This window comes from Salvelinus sp. IW2-2015, linkage group LG4q.1:29 (assembly GCF_002910315.2).
Source record: "Salvelinus sp. IW2-2015 linkage group LG4q.1:29, ASM291031v2, whole genome shotgun sequence".
NCBI classification, from domain to species: Eukaryota; Metazoa; Chordata; class Actinopteri; order Salmoniformes; family Salmonidae; genus Salvelinus; species Salvelinus sp. IW2-2015.
Genome location: NC_036842.1, coordinates 59,094,400 through 59,112,145, shown reverse-complemented (window position 1 = coordinate 59,112,145; position 17,746 = coordinate 59,094,400). Strand labels below are relative to the sequence as shown.

The 17,746-nt window shown below is 45.2% G+C and overlaps 1 protein-coding gene across 1 annotated transcript in view; it reads right to left on the bottom strand.

Annotated features, from left to right (window-relative positions):
• LOC111960968 (A disintegrin and metalloproteinase with thrombospondin motifs 20-like) overlaps positions 1-3,496 on the bottom strand; it is a 140,620-nt gene extending 137,124 nt beyond the window's left edge. The window contains 2 exon segments of the mRNA XM_070442987.1: positions 2,466-2,830; positions 3,088-3,496. Of these exon segments, the coding sequence (XP_070299088.1) occupies positions 2,466-2,830; positions 3,088-3,178 (456 nt within the window). The 5' untranslated portion in view covers positions 3,179-3,496.
• Positions 3,497-17,746: the final 14,250 nt, after the last annotated feature.

Below are 17,746 nucleotides of genomic sequence, written 5' to 3'. Positions count from 1 at the left end.
AAAATTCACCCAACTTATTGTGGGAAGCTTGTGGAAGGCTACACAAAACGTTTGACCCAAGTTAAACACTTTAAAMGCAATGCTACCAAATACTAATTGAGTGTATGTAAACTTCTGACCCACTTGGAATGTGATGGAAATAAAAGCTGAAATAAATAATTCTCTCTACTATTAATCTGACATTTCACACTCTTAAAATAAAGTGGTGATCCTAACTGACCTAAGAAAGGGAGTTTTACATGGATTAAATGTCAGGAATTGTGAAAACCTGAGTTTAAATGTATTTGGCTAAGGTGTATGTAAACTTCCGACTTCAACTGTTTCTGAAAGCCATACCTCCTGAAAATAACCTATGGATTGCATTCAAAAAGACCCATCTGCTGGGTCAACCCAACTTGAAAGTTAATAAAAACCCAACTGATGGTTAAATTAACCCATGTTTGGGTAATCCAAAGGGGTGGCCTATTGGGGCTGTGGCTTTCAGCTAGTTATTTTTGGCCACCCGACAGAGTAAATGTAATTCATGTTCATCATGTTAAGTTTGTACACTGCAAATTTAAATTTTCCTTCAATATTTTCACACATTCCGTATTATTTATATACAATTAATAACATTTGTATTTCAATATTATTCCAAAGTGGAAACTATCCCATGTCAACAATGGACTAATGAAACAAATACCATAAGATCGTTTTTGGGTGAAATTTTCCTTTAAGGTACTCTTACTCTTGTGTAAGCCTAATTAAAGCTACTAACGTGTCAGTGCTCAACCTTAACATGTATTGACAATACAACAGAACAGATTAACCCGGAATGACATTTACTCTTACAGGTGGCCAGAAATAAATGTCTGAAGCCACGCTCCTACTAAGCCACACCTACCATTTTCTGCTTTGACCCGGTGGATCATAGCTCAATAACCCTGCATCAACAACCCAACTTAAAGAAAACAATTGGTTGTTTGTGACCCAGCAATTTTTTTTTAGTGTAGACATCTATCACATGGCAGCTGACAGTAGAAACAGAGAGAGGGACATACTGAATGGAATACATTGGGGGTATTCTGAACGTACCCCCGTTATGTTCCTTTAAACAGAGAAACCCTAGGAGGACACACATTTCCCACGGTGTGAGTCATACTCTAGATTCCTCTCAGCACCTTCATTAGTAGTTATCCACAGGCCAGCCACTTTCTCCTGTTCCCCCACAAGTCACAGCACACTTTGAAAAGACACAAGYCCCTTAGCTCCCTGGAGGGAAGCCTTTGGGCACCAGAGGCAAGAGAAACTTCCCCGTCTCAAAATGACCCCTTTGTTTCAGAGGCTTAATCATCCCTTAAAGCCCTCATCACACCAACATGTGCTCATCCGACGAAGCCCCAGCAGCCTCAGCGCTCAGAGACTAAGCCGACYCGTTTATGACCCAATAGCCTAGAGCCATGGGTGTACTGATGCTATTGTCCTGTCTCTCTCAATGACTGATGATAACATCACAGAGGGTACTAACACACTGTGCGGAAGCAAACATGTTTGGAAAGGAGCTTGAAGTCATATATCAATGTTTGGAAAAGAGGTTGAAGTGACATCAAGTGTGACGTCACTGATAGGGCTGCAGTGACATATGCAGCGGGAGACTCGAAGGCTATGGCCCTCTGTCACTTTCTGTGGCCAGCTAGGCAGACGTTCAGTTCCCACTGAATCAGACTGCCGCGACTGAGGTCAAACCCTGCCCCTGTACCAATAACCTTAGCTGACCCATGAAGTCATCCCTTCAACAGTATCTGATATTCTCTCACCCACTGAAACTAACATCCAATAACTCCARTATAGCCCCATGAGATATAAGTCCATGTGTAAGATAGATACACAATAAAAGTGGCCAGAATGACAGAAAGTATAGTGGGTAGGCTTAACATCCCTGATGACATAATACACCGCGTCATTATAGAAAACACCAGGATGCTTAAAAGTTGATTAGTATATTCCAAGAGGCCTAGGCTATGTGTCATTCCATAATTGGCACAATAAAAACCAACAAAATGTGTGCCAAAGGACTTTCATAATCTAAAAAAAACATTATGTCATAGATACCCACTTTGGAATTCTATCCAGCAGAGGAAATGATGTGAATTGTGTAATAGCAACATCAACTCAGTGGTATTACTGCTGAACAGGCAAGAGGTGGGATGCTGCCCTGCCCCTGTCCCTGTCCCTGTCCCTGCTCACACTGTGGTCAATGACACTTCAGGCCATACATGCTCATGTTACATATATGCACTTCAAACACAAAACTAATATATGTTTTATTGTCACATACACTGGTCAGGTGCAGTGATATGTGTTGCTTTACTGGTGCTGTGAGTTATGGGGGATATCCATGGAATCCGTTGAAATGGGAATTACCAGGGAGAATCAGCAGAGCCTATTAAAAGTATTTAAGTTTAGAGGGGAAAAGTCATACTCACAAGACCAGTGCACAGACTGAAGACTGCAGTGGATTCAATCTTGGCGTTGACGTGTCCGCGGAAAAAGCAGTGCCGCATATCGCTGTCTTCTTGTTGTTGGGACTCCGTTGCGTTGCTGTGTTCCGCTCCCAAATGTGTCACAGTGTACGTGGGGGCAATAAAACCGGAGTCGGCGGTTAGATTGAGATGAAAGCGTTGTCCGAATGCCTCAATTCTGTAGTGAGCACTTAAACCATCCGAATAATCAGAATTAACACTTCTCCGTTTCCTTTTGTAGTGAAACTTGTGGGTGAATGATTCTCCGAAATCATTTATCCGCAGCGGGGTGATAATTTCATAGGATGACAACTGTTTGATGAAACTTTCTGAAATGCAAGGAAACGTGCATTAGTGAGATACATTCAGAGAGATTATAACGGTAAAATATGTAGCCAATAGAGATACGTCAATGTAACAGTTTTTGACAAGCAACTATTTTGTGTCACTTAGCCTACAATGTACTCTACTGCCATTTTCCTTCAGCGCCATTAGACTACTAAACAGTTCAAACATATACTTTCAGATTTCGCATTTTATCCGGATGGATCCTACCATCCATAAATCAACGAGATAAGTAGCCTACCTTGTTTCGGATGCAATCGGTATTCCAAGGAGTTCCGGACAAGTGCTGACAGATGACACATTAGTCCAACCAGCCAGATTGCAAACTGCATGATTTCCCGGGTGAAGAAACCACCGGCTCTCGTCTCCAAGGCAGTAGGCTACCCTTCTCAAGCGGCGCTCACCTCTCCTTCTCCCAGCTTGTCAGCAACAGGTCGTGGGATCTGCGGAGGCTCTCTGCAGCACAAGTCTTGCAAAGTGCACTGGCCTCATCGCATGGCTAAACATGCATCCACTATGCTCTGTAAACACGCACTATTTACGATGCATAACACACTATTTGCTGCCTAATGTAAGCTACGTCTATATGGAAAGGAGGGATCAGTGCCAACTAAGCTTTTCCTTAGCCATCCATAGAACACCCCTTGCACCCTAAAGGCTCGCCAACACAGGAACACAAGGAACGCCCCTAGGCCGAAGAGCCAATAGTGAGTGCGCCTCGACCAACACACAATTGGGGCCGTCTGTACTCTGTGTGAAGAAGAACTGTAAAAGAAAACTGTCTCCATCAACAAGTTATAAAGCATTATACCTGCAGGCGTTTAGTTAAACAGTATAAGTAAAGTGTTACCAAATGTTTTGCTGGGCTATTACAGAGCCCACTGCACACCTCTTTGCAGAATTTGATCGAAAAGTATACTCATTATTGTCCTATGGGTATTACGTATTATAGCCCACATAAAAGTTAGCAGAATGAATAACGTTTCCTCATTAAACCCATGGATCAGGAGCAATAATAACATCTAAATAAGGATTTAACCTATAACATGTGTTTAGAGTAAACTGTGGACCTACTTCATAGAGGCAGAGGTCAGTCCAGTTCTTCATTAGTCATTGTGGCACATAATGTCTAGAGCACACTTGATGGACACATGAAAGAGACRTTGGTTTTTTCATCTGCTTTGGCCAGAAATGTCACCTCATTGTGGGTGATTAGATTCGGTGGGCTCACCGGAAGAGCTTTCGGATGTGGTGAGGTCTTTTGCTTTGACTTTCAAACAAAAAGAAAAACATTCAAGAAGACATTGATGTTATGGCTATTGTCTATTCATTCAAAGATCCTATCTGCAGTCGCAATTCTTGTTTCATGCAATCTACTGCCACTCAAAAGTTTGTCTTAAAGTCAGTAAGTGAGGCCTACAACAGGATCCACAAGATGAGGTAATAAAATTATGAAATTCACTGACTTCACTTTTATAGGGCTATCACGGTGACAAGAGACCATTCATCCATTCTGATTAAGTGAAGCCAATTCAACTGAGCACTTGGACGGCACATTGACTGTCCAAGAACAACAGTATCTGTCCAAGAACAACAGTATCTGTCCAAGAACAACAGTATCTGTCCAAGAACAACAAGATCTGGTCTCAAATAACAAAAGTATCGTCCAAGAACAGACAGTATCTGTCCAAGGCACAACAGTATCTGTCCAAGCCCACAGATCTGTCCAAGAACAACAGTATCTGTCCAAAGCACACAGATTGTCAAGAACAACAGTATCTGTCCAAGAACCACAGTATCTGTCCAAGAACAACAGTATCTGTCCAAGCACCACAGTATCTGTCCAAGCACCCAGTGTCTGTCCATGCATCACAGTGTGTGTCAAAGCAACAGTGTCTGTGTCCATGACCACAGTGGGTGTCCAAGCCAACAGTCTGTTCTATGCATCACAGTGGGTGTCCAGCACACAGTGTTGTCAAGCATCCAGCAGTGTCTGTCCATGCACCACAGTGGGTGTCCAAGCACCACAGTGTCTGTCCAGAGGCACCACAGGTATCTGTCCCAAGCACCACAGTGTCTGTCCATGCATACCAGTGTGTGTCCAAGCACCACAGATGGTCTGTCCATGCACCACAAGGGGTGTTCCAAGCCCAACAGTGTCTGTCCTATGCATCACAGTGGGTGTCCAAGCACACAGTGTCTGTCCAAGCACACAGTGTCTGTCCAAGCATCACGAGTGTGTGTCAACGCACCACAGTGTCTGTCCAAGCACCACATTATCTATCCAAGCACCACAATCTATCAAGCACACAGTATCTATCCAAGCACACATTACTATCCAAGCACCACTTATCTTACTCACAGTATCCAAGCACCACAGTATCTTCCCAAAGCACCACCAGTGTCTGTCCAAGCTCACAATGTGTCCAAGCACGCACCAGGTGTCTGTCCAAGCACCACATTATCTATCCCAAGCACCACATTACTATCCAAGCATCACAGTATCTATCCAAGCACACATTAATCTATCACAAGCACCACATTATCTATCCAAGCATATATATACTATATCACAAGCACCACAGTTATCTATCCAAGACCACACCAAGTGTCGATCCAAGCACACAGTGTCTGTCCCAAGGCACCACAGTATCTGTCCAAGCACCACACAGTGTCTGTCCAAGCACCACATTATCTATCAAGCCAACACAGTATCTGTCCAGCACCACAGTGCTGTTCCAAGCACCACAGGCTGTCCAGCACCACAGTATCTGTCCAAGACCACAGTGTCTGTCCAAGCACCACAGTGTTGTCAAGCACCACAGTGTCTGTCCAAAGACCAACAGTGTCTGTCCAAGCACCACAGTATCTGTCAAGCACCAGTGTCTGTCACACCACATGTCTGTCCAAGCCCAGTGTCTGTCCAAGCACAGTGTCTGTCAACGCACCCATGTCTGTAAAGCACTCACCAGTGTCTGTCCAAGCACCACAGTACTGTCCAAGCACCCAGTGTCTGTCCCACACCTAAAGCTGCGTTTGAACCTGAGAGGTCTCCTGAGATGGGATAATAATACATCTAATAAGGATTTACCTATAACATGTGTTTAGGTAAAACTGTGGACCTACTTCATAGAGGCAGAGGTCAGTCCAGTTCTCATGTCTTGTGGCACTAATGTCTAGAGCACACTTGATGCACATGAAAGAGACCTTGGTTTTTCATCTGCTTTGGCCAGAAATGTCACCTCATTGTGGGTGATTAGATTCGGTGGGCTCACCGGAAGAGCTTTCGGGATGTGGTGAGGTCTTTTGCTTTGACTTTCAAAACAAAAGAAAACATTTCAAGAAAGACATTGATGTTATGGCTATTGTCTATTCATTCAAAGATCCTATCTGCAGTCGCAATTCTTTGTTTCATGCAATCTACTGCCACTCAAAAGTTTTGTCTTAAAGTCAGTAAGTGAGGCAAACAGAGATCCACAAGATAGAGGTAATAAAATTATGAAATCACTGACTTCACTTTTATAGGGCTATCACGGTGACAAGAGACCATTCATCCATTCTGATTAAGTGAAGCCAATTCAACTGAGCATGGACGCAATACTTCGAACAACAGACTGTCCAAGAACAACAGTATCTGTCAAGAAAACATATTGTCCAAAAATCCAAACAACAGTATCTGTCCAAGAACAAACAGTTTCTGTCCAAGAACAACAGTATTGTCCAAGAACAACGTATCATGTCAAAACAATCAGTATCTGTCCAAGAAACATACTGCCAAGTATCTGTCCAAGCACCACAGTATCTGTCCACAGCCACCACAGTGTCTGTCCATGACATATCAATGTGTCCAAGCACCACAGTGGTCTGCTCACATGACCACAGGTGTCGCCTCAACATGTCTGTCCATGCATCACAGTGGGTGTCCAAGCACCACAGTGTTCTGTCCAAGCATCACAGTCTCCATGCACCACAGTGGGTGTCCAAGCACCAACAGTGTCTGTCCAGGCATCACAGGTGTGTCCAAGCCCAACAGTGAATTTCAAGCAATTCCAACACACATTATCTATCCACAATAGCAGCCCACATTATCTATCCAAGCCACCAAGTATCTTATCCAAGTCACCAATTCTAGTATCCAAGCACCACTATTATCAAGTCAACTTATCACCAAGCACCACAGTGTCTGTCCAAGCCCACTACAGTTCCTGCCCACGCCACATCATCTGTCCAAGCACTCACAGTGTCTGTCGAAGGCACCATCGAGTGGCTTATCTAATTCCAAGCACCACTAGTATCCATTCAATGCACACTAGTCCTGTCCAAGCACCACATAGTGTCCGTCCGAAGCAACACGATGTCTGTCCGAAGCAGACCCCACATATCTGTCCGCAAGCACCACAGCGCGTGTCTGGTCCAAGCACACACGTGTCTTCCAAGCCAGCTGACCAGGCGCACAAGGTCGCCAAAGTTCTGTCCGCACCAAGTATCTGTCCAAGCACCCAGTGTCTGTCAACACAGCATCAACTGTCTCAAGTACAGCACCTAGCTGTCGTTTGAACCTGAAGAGGTTCCTCCTAGATGTGGTTTTGTTCAAGATTCAAGTTACGACTCTTTTAACTGTAGCTCTCAGTCTAACTCTCCTGATGGTGTTAGTTATCATTCAATTTCCAAAGCTCCCGTGAAAGCCATTCACCTAAACCATACTCCTTCAAGCTCGTTCATGTGGGTACAAGGGCCAAACTGGAATGTGGAATAAGAATTTAATTTCACAAACAACAACCAGTTACATGTCCACTGTTAGTCCCATCGTATTCACTTCTCTGTAGTATATGCTCTATAAAGGTGATGAACACCTTTTCAGCTTTCCCCCACAGAGACACTATTTTACAGTGAACTTTCTGGTCAACTCAATGAAACCAGGAACACGATGAAACCAAAAGAAGACCCAGGAAGAAACCACAAAAACTATTATTAAGGGACATATCCTCCATTGGATTGCCAAACAGGTGCCAAGGCCCCCTTTGGACCGTCACTTTATTAACCCCATAGTACCTACCGCCTCACTCCCAAAACCAACCCCACCCCCTAAAAAACATCACTCCCACAACCAACCCCACCCCTAACAACAACTCACTCCAACAACCTACCCACCCTAACAAACATCACTCCCAACAACACACCCACCCCTACAAACATCACTCCCAACAAATACCCCACCCTTAACAAACATCACTCCCAACAACTACCCCACCCCTTAACAAACATCACTCCAACAACATACTCCCCCCTAACAAACATCACTCCCAACAACATACCCCACCCCTAACAAACATCACTCCCAACAACATACCCCACCCTAACAAACATCACTCCCAACAACTACCCATCCCCTTAACAAAATCACCCCAACAACCCAACCCTAACAAACATCACTCCCAACAACTACCCACCCCTAACAAACATCACTCCAACAACACCCATCCCCTAACAACATCACTCCAACAACCCACCCCTAACAAACATCACTCCCACAACCTACCCCACCCCTAACAAACATCACTCCCAACAACATACCCCACCCCTTAACAACACTCAAACAACAACCACCCCAACAAACATCTCCCACAACATACCCACCTAACAAACATCCTCAACAACCCTACCCACCCTTAACAAACATCACTCCCAACACCTACCCCACCCCTAAAAAACATCACTCCCAACAACCTCCCCACCCTTAACAAACATCACCCAACAACCTACCCCACCCCTAACAAACATCACTCCCAACAACCTAACCCCACCCCCTAACTAAACATTCACTCCCAGCAACATACCCCACCCCTAACAAACATCACTCACAACAACCTACCCCCACCCCCTACAAACATTACTCCCAAAACAACATAACCCCACCCTAACAAACATCACTCCCAACAACCTACCCACCCCTAACAAACATCACTCCAACAACATACCCACCCTACAAAACCATCACTCCAACAACATACCCACCCTTAACAAAACATCACTCCAAACAACCTACCCACCCTAACAAACATCACTCCAACAACCATCCCCACCCTAACAAACATCACTCCAACACCTACCCCACCCCTAACAAACATCATCCCAACACACCCACCTTAACAAAATCACTCCCAACAACCTACCCCACCCCTAACAAACATCACTCCCAAACACATACCCACCCCCTAACAAACATCACTCCAAACACCTACACCCACCCTAACAAACTCACCCAACAACTACCCACCCCTAAAACAAATCACTCCACAACATACCCACCCCTAACAAACATCACTCCAACAACATACCCCACCCCTAACAAACATCACTCCCAACAATACCCACCCCTAACAAACATCACTCCCAACAACACACCCACCCCTAACAAAACATCACTCCAACAACCCACCCTAACAAACATCACTCCCAAAACCTACCCCCACCTAAAACACATCACAACCACCTCACCCCTACAAAACATCACTCCCAACAACATCAACCCCTAAAAATCACCCAACAACATACCCCACCCCTAAAAACACTCAACAACAACCCCCCTAACAAACATCACTCCAACAACCATACCCCACCCCAACAAAACATCACTCCCACACAACCCCCATAACAAACATCACTCCCAACACCATACCCCACCCCTAACAAACATCACTCCCAACAACTACCCACCCCTAACAAACATCACTCCCAACACACTCCCCACCCTAACAAACATCACTCCACAACATACCCCACCCCTAACAAACATCACTCAACACACATACACCACCCCTAACAAACATCACTCCCAACAACATACCCCACCCCTAACAAACATCACTCCCAACAACATCACCCCACCCTATACAAAACATCACTCCAACAAACATACCCACCCCTAACAAACATCACTCCCAACAACATACCCCACCCCCTAAAAACATCACCCCAACAAACATAACCCCACCCCTAAACAACATCACTCCCACACACATACCCACCCCCTAACAAACATCACTCCCCACAATACCACCCCCTAACAAACATCACTCCAACAACATACCCACCCCTAACAACATCACTCCCAACAACATACCCCACCCCTAACACAACATCACTCCCAACATACCCCCACCCTAACAAACATCACTCCCAAAAACCATACCCCACCTAACAAACATCACTCCCAACAACTACACCCCACTACACACTCCCAACAACATACCCCCCTACTTCCCAACAAACCCACCCTAACAACATCACTCCAATCCCCCAACACCACAAACATACCACCCCCTAACAAAATCACTCCAACAACACCCACCCCCTAACAACAATCATCCCAACAACATACCCACCACTTAACAAACAACACTCAAACAACCTACCCCACCCCTAACAAACATCACTCCCAAACAAACATACACCCACCCCTAACAAACATCACCTCCAAAACAACATACCCCACCCCCTAAAAACATCACTCCAAACAACATACCCCACCCCCTAACAAACATCACTCCAAACAACATACCCCACCCCCTAACAAACATCACTCCAAACAACATACCCCACCCCTAACAAACATCACTCCAACAACATACCCCACCCCCTAACAAACATCACTCCCAACAACCCACCCTACACACTCCCAAACCTACACCCCAACAACTCACCAACCCACCCTAACAAACATCACTCCAAACAACATACCCCACCCCCTAACAAACATCACCTCCAAACAAAATACCCACCCCTAACAAACAATCACCAACAACAACCACCCCTAACAAACATCACTCCAACAACATACCCCACCCCCTAACAAACATCACTCCAACAACATACCCCACCCCCTAACAAACACTCACTCCCAAACACCCCTAACAAACATCACTCCCCAACAACATACCCCACCCCTTAACAAACATCACTCCAACAACATACCCACCCCTAACAAACATCACTCCCAAAACATACCCACCCCTAACAAACATCACTCCAACAACATACCCCACCCCCTAACAAACATCACTCCCAACAACATACCCCACCCCTTAACAAACATCACTCCAAACAACATACCCACCCCTAACAAACATCATCCCAAACATACCCCACCCCTAACAAACATCACTCCAAACAACATACCCCACCCCTAACAAACATCACTCCAACAACATACCCCACCCCTAACAAACATCACTCCAAACAACATACCCCACCCCCTAACAAACATTCCACTCCACAACAACATAGCACCACCCCCTAACAAACATCACTCCAAACAACAGTTACCCACCCCCTAACAAACATCACTCCCAAAAACTACCCCACCCCAACAAACATCACTCCAACAAATACCCCACCCCTAACAAAATCACTCCAAAACAGAATACCCCACCCCTAACAAACCATCACTCCACACAACCTACCCACCCCCTAACAAAATCACTCAAACAATACCCACCCTAAACAATCACTCCAAACAACTCCCACCCCCTAACAAAACATCACTCCACAACAACCACCCCTAACAAACATCACTCCAAAATCCTACCCCACCCCTAACAAACATCACTCCAACACACTACCCCACCCTTAACAAACATCACTCACCAACAACACTAGAACCCCCCCTAACAACATCATCCCAACAAACCCGACCCCCTAAAACAGCGACTCCAACAACATACCACCCCTAAAAACATCACTCCAAACATACCCCACCCCCTAACAAACATCACTCCCATCACCTACAGCACCCAGTGACTACTCCTTAAATGAGCCAAGTGCCTGCATGGGGTTGTCCGTATAACAGCCCACCTTCTAATTAAGCCTCCACACATGCAATGGTTCATTCATGTAAAGTCCAGCAGGCTTATTATTATGTGACTTAGTTAATCCCTCACCAGATGGGCTGAGAGTCAGGCATTCTGTAACATATTCATAACCCCTCCCCTTACTGCATCTGTACCCCTTGTTTTCTTACCTAAAATTATCCTAACCCCTAACCCAAACCTTACCAATTGTGATTGCTTGCCTAAAGGTTGCCTAAATCACATGAATTTCTGCCCTCGAGGCAAGAATAAGGAAAACTCCTATCTGCCTCCTCTCATGATGGACATGCATCAGATACTTCATCATCGGACCATTTGAAGGACTCTTGGAATTATGGGATTTGGAGGCTAAACACCTGATCTTGCAGTTGCTCACATTGTTGCTCACAATATTTAATGTAAAGCAATCGAGGCTGCTGAGGGGAGGACCCTCATAATAATGGCTGCAATGGAGCAAATGGAATGGCATRAAACACATGGAAACCATGGAAACCATGTGTTTGATGTGTTTGACACACCATGTGTTTGACTCCGCTCCTGCCATTACCATGAGCCCTTCCTCCCCAATCAAGGTGCCACCAACCTCCTGTGACGTAAAGGCACAAACAGCATGGAAATTCGCTCACTGTGTGGCCAATGGCCTAGTTGAGTTCCTGCCTCTCCAGTCTTGGACAGAACACAACTCATGTAGGCAGGAGGAAGGAGAGAAAGAGAAGTCATGCCCTTGGCAGCCACTAATTGTCTGCATATTGAGGTCATTCCTCCACATATCAGATGACAATGATATTAACAAATTGCCATTTAGTGCCTATGAGTTCCATATGTTGAGCAGGCTTGTTGTCTCGTGAAAACAAGCCTTGGCCTGGCTTGACCCAGTGAGGTCGGGAAAGGGGGTTAGGGGAACAGGGTGAARGTGTGGTGCATGTGCTTTGAAGGGGTTACTGATTGCAATGCAGTAGCAGTGAGTGTGTAGAGGGGATTAAAACCATGAGGATGTGACTCACGGATTGTTCCCTTAGGATGCATGTGGTCGATTGTGGTTTGACGCAACACATCAATGAAGCATCCTGGAAGTCTGACCAGAGGAACACATGATTGCTGCTGACTACTGCAGATAGAATAGATTGAGCAGTACGCTTTTCTAAAACAAAGAGACTTCACATATGGAGAACAAATGTCTTTATTGCTTTCATTGATAGAATGTCCTTGGAATATATATTTGAACAATGTTTCACGTTTTTGTATTCAAATGATTTCAGGGGAATATGTTGGAGGGCCTTATTTGGTTTTGAGGAGAGGATATTTCGTGTAGCGTAACACATCTTGGCTTGATTTGGACTACTCTGAAAAGGGACATGTGCGGAACAAGTTTTTCCATTGTGTTTAAACTTTTTACCAGGGTTGATCATTTACTCAACTCAATAGTGTGAATTTTTGTCACGCCCTGACCTACTACACCATAGAGAAACAATGGTTCTCTATGGTCAGGGCGTGACAAAAATTCACACTATTGAGTTGAGTAAATGATCAACCCTGGTAAAAAGTTTAAACACAATGGAAAAACTTGTTCCGCACATGTCCCTTTTCAGAGTAGTCCAAATCAAGCCAAGATGTGTTACGCTACACGAAATATCCTCTCCTCAAAACCAAATAAGGCCCTCCAACATATTCCCCTGAAATCATTTGAATACAAAAACGTGAAACTAGGGGGTGATTTAGTATATGTATGTCTATTCTAGTTTATTATTTCTATGTGGGGTTCTAGGTTATTATTTCTATGTTGGTGATTTGGTATGATTCCCAATTAGAGGCAGCTGGTAATCGTTGTCTCTAATTGGGGATCATATTTAAGTAGCATTKCTTCCACCTGTGTGTTATGGGATATTGTTTTGAGTTGGTGCACGTAGCACCGCTGTAGTCATGGTTTGTTGTTCATTTATTGTTTATTGTTTTATTTCACTTTTAATAAATTATGTGGAACTCAACATTCGCTGCGCTTTGGTCCGTCTCTACAAACGAACGTGACAGTTTTGACCCTGATTGATGACTGAGCGATATTGTTGCCATGATTTGGTAAAAAGTGGTCTTGTTTTGGTGTCATAGCTCAATGAGAATGTGACAGGATCAAGTAACTCATGATTAATCTCATAATTAAGAAATTGTAGCGTACTTGCACTTCTAGTTCAACAATCTGGGCCTCATTAATACTATCCATACAATAACTGGTGCTATTCAATAACAAGATGGTTTTAACACTTACATGCGCAATATACCAGTGTCAACCCTTGCCAAATGCGAAGGCTCCAAACCAAAACCATGAGCGCTGGTCCTGGTCAGTAATTCCTACTGTACGGCTCGGCTGTTCAACTGGCTTGACAGGTGATTTATCATTCAATGGGACGCCCCCTATCAAACCTCCCATCACCCCTCCCTCCGCCCTGCCCTGCTCTCCCCCAGTTTGAGCAAAGCTTGGCCTTGAGTGTTCAAACAACCCCCATCTCCCCTCTTAAGTGTGGTTAAGTGAGTTTGAACCTCCAGTCACAAGTGATGTATATCTCCAGATATACAGTACCAGTCCAAAGTTTGGACAAACCTACTCCTTCAAGGGTTTTCCTTTATTTTTKCTATGTTCTACATTGTAGAATAATAGTGAAGACACCAAAACTATGAAATAACACATATGGAATAATTTAGTAACCAAAAAAGTGTTAGACAAATCAAAATATATGTTATATTTGAGATTCTTCAAAGTAGCCACCCCTTTTCCTTAATGACAGCTTTGCACACTCTTGGCATTCTCTCTACCAGCTTCATGAGAATTGCTTTTCTAACAGTATTGAAGGAGTTCCCACATATGCTGAGCACTTGTTGGCTGCTTTTCCTTCACTCTGTGGTCCAACTCATCCCAAACTATCTCAATTGGGTTAGGTCGGGTGATTGTGGAGGCCAGGGCCCAGATTCACAAAACCTTCTTAAGGAGAAATTTCTTCTTAACTGCTGTTTTTTCCCTTAACTATAGACTTAAGAAGAAAGTTAAGGAAAGTTGCTATTCCTCTAAAAGGTTCTTGGAAATGTTCTTATGTTTCTCCTTAAGCAAAAAGTTAAAAAGAAACAAACATCTTAAGAAGATTCATAAGAAGATATTTGAGAAGTTCGTAAGAAAATCATTCAATCTTATGATAGTGTTGAGGAATTGCTCTTACAAACTATCTTATGAATTTCTTATTTTTTTCTTAACACTATTCTTTAGTTTTGCGTAAGAAGTGTTTTGTGAATCTGGGCACTGGTCATCTGATGCAGCACTCCATCACTCTCCTTCTTGGTCAAATAGCCCTGGAGGTGTGTTTTGGGTCATTGTCCTGTTTAAAAGAAAAACAAGTGATAGTGCAAAACCAGATGGGATGGCATATCACTGCAGAATGCGTATTTTGTATTACATTGGGCTGAACTACACTCCAAAATATTTTGTAACAAGATACTTTCGAAAGCTGTAATTTGTATTTTCAAAATACAAAATACTTTACTATACTATTTCTTTACAGTGGTTCACAATTTTGTGGCCCCCTTTAACAGTACATTGGTATCAATAGTCTGATTGCACTATGGTGTGACAAGAGCGTCTGCTAAATTAGATTTAATTAGATTTTAAGTGAACTATTGTAAATGTATATGTAAAAATGTACAATTGTGAAGCATGGTGGGTATTACTATAATGATCTCCGTGCCGAAACTAAGCCAATGACAATACCTAGTGTGCTTTGCAGTTGTACATTTTCACATATACATTTTGGTCATTTGTCACGCAGGTGTCAAACTCATTCCACAGAGGGCCGAGTGTCTGCGGGTTTTCTCTCCTCCCTTGTCCTTGATTGATGAATTAAGGTCACTAATTAGTAAGGAACTCCCCACACCTGATTGTCTTGGGCTTAATTGAAAGGGAAAAACAAAAACCTGCAGACGCTAGAACCTCCATGGACTGAGTTTGACACACCTGATTTAGCAGAAGCTCCTATTCAGAGAGACAGTGCATTCAACTAAGGTAGATAAACAACAACATATCACAGTCATAGCAAGTAAGACGTTTCTGTAACCATTACTGAGAATGTTGTTGCTGTTCGGCTGTGTCAGAGTCTAGGTGATGTGGGTAAGGCGGAGTCAGGCGCAGGACACAGAGATGAGTAATAATCGTAACTTTACTCAACAAACAAACTTCCAACAAGGAGAACGAATATCCAGAATCACATAAACGAGACAACTGACAGCAATAAACACGCACAAAACCATGATGGAACCAGAGGGTTAAATAGGTAATAAATTAAAATGTAATGGAAACCAGGTGTGTACAATCAAGACAAAACAAATGGAAAAAGAAATGTAGATTGGTGGAGGCTAGAAAGCTGGTGACGTCGACCGCCGAACGCCGCCCGAAAAAGGAGAGGCACCAACTTCGGCGGAAGTCGTGGCAGTACCCCCCCCTTGACGCGCGGCTCCAGCAGCGTGCCGACACCGGCGTCGGGGACGACCCGGAGGACGAGGCGCAGGACGATCCGGGTGGAGACGGTGAAATTCCTGCAGTAAGGAAGGGTCCAGGATGTCCTCCACCGGCACCCAGCATCTCTCCTCCGGACCGTACCTCTCCCACTCCACGAGGTACTGAAGGCCCCTCGCCCGACGCCTTGAGTCCATGATGGCTCGCACAGTATACGCTGGGGCCCCCTCGATGTCCAGAGGGGGTGGAGGAACCTCCCGCACCTTAGACTGCTGGAGCGGACCCGTCACCACCGGCCTGAGGAGAGACACATGGAACAAGGGGTTAATAGGGTAATCAGGAGGGAGCTGTAACCTATAACAAACCTCGTTCAGTCTCCTCAGGACTTTAAATGGCCCCACAAACCGCGGACCCAGCTTCCGGCAGGGTTGGCGAAGGGGTAGGTTTCGGGTCGAGAGTCAGACCCGGTCCGGGGCCCACTGCGGTGGCAGTCGGCGCTCGCCTTCTGCAGGCGCACATGGGCAGCGTCCCATGTTTCCTCCGAGCGCCGAAACCATTCGTCCACCGCAGGTGCTTCAATCTGGCTCTGATGCCACGGTGCCAGGACCGGCTGATAACCTAGTACACACTGAAWAGGAGATAGGTTAGTGGAGGAGTGGCAGAGGGAGTTTTGGGCCATCTCTGCCCAGGAGATGAAAGCCACCCACTCCCCCGGCCAGTCCTGGCAATAGGACCGCAGAAACCTACCCACATCCTGGTTAACTCTCTCCACCTGCCCGTTACTCTCGGGGTGAAAACCTGAGGTGTGGCTGACCGAGACCCCCAGGCGTTCCATAAACGCCCTCCAGACCCTAGACGTGAACTGGGAACCCCAGTCAGAAACTATATCCTCAGGCACCCCGTAGTGCTGGAAGACATGGGTGAACAGGGCCTCCACAGTCTGTAGAGCCATAGGGAGACCGGGCAAAGGAAGGAGACGGCAGGACTTAGAAAACCGATCCACAACAACCAGGATCGTGGTGTTTCCCTGTGACGGAGGAAGATCCGTCACGAAATCCACCGATAGGTGTGACCACGGCCGTTGTGGAACGGGTAGGGGTTGTAATTTTCCTCTGGGCTGCACTGGGCGCATACTGAGCAGGAGGAAACATAAACCCTCACGTCCTTAGCTAAAGTGGGCCACCAGTACTTCCCACTAAGACAGTGCACTGCCCGACCGATGCCAGGATGACCAGAGGAGGGTGACGTGTGGGCCCAACAGATCAAACGATCGCGGACATCAGATAGAACGTACAGGCACCCAACTGGACACTGGTTGGGAGTGGGCTCTGTACGTAACGCCCGCTTGATGTCCGCGTCCACCTCCCATACCACCGGTGCCACCAGGCAAGAAGCCGGAAGTATGGGAGTGGGATCCGTGGACCGCTCCTCTGTGTCATACATCCGGGACAGTGCATCTGCCTTAGCGTTCTGGGAACCTGGTCTATAGGAAAGGGTGAAAACAAAACACGTGAAAAACATGGCCCACCTTGCCTGGCGAGGGT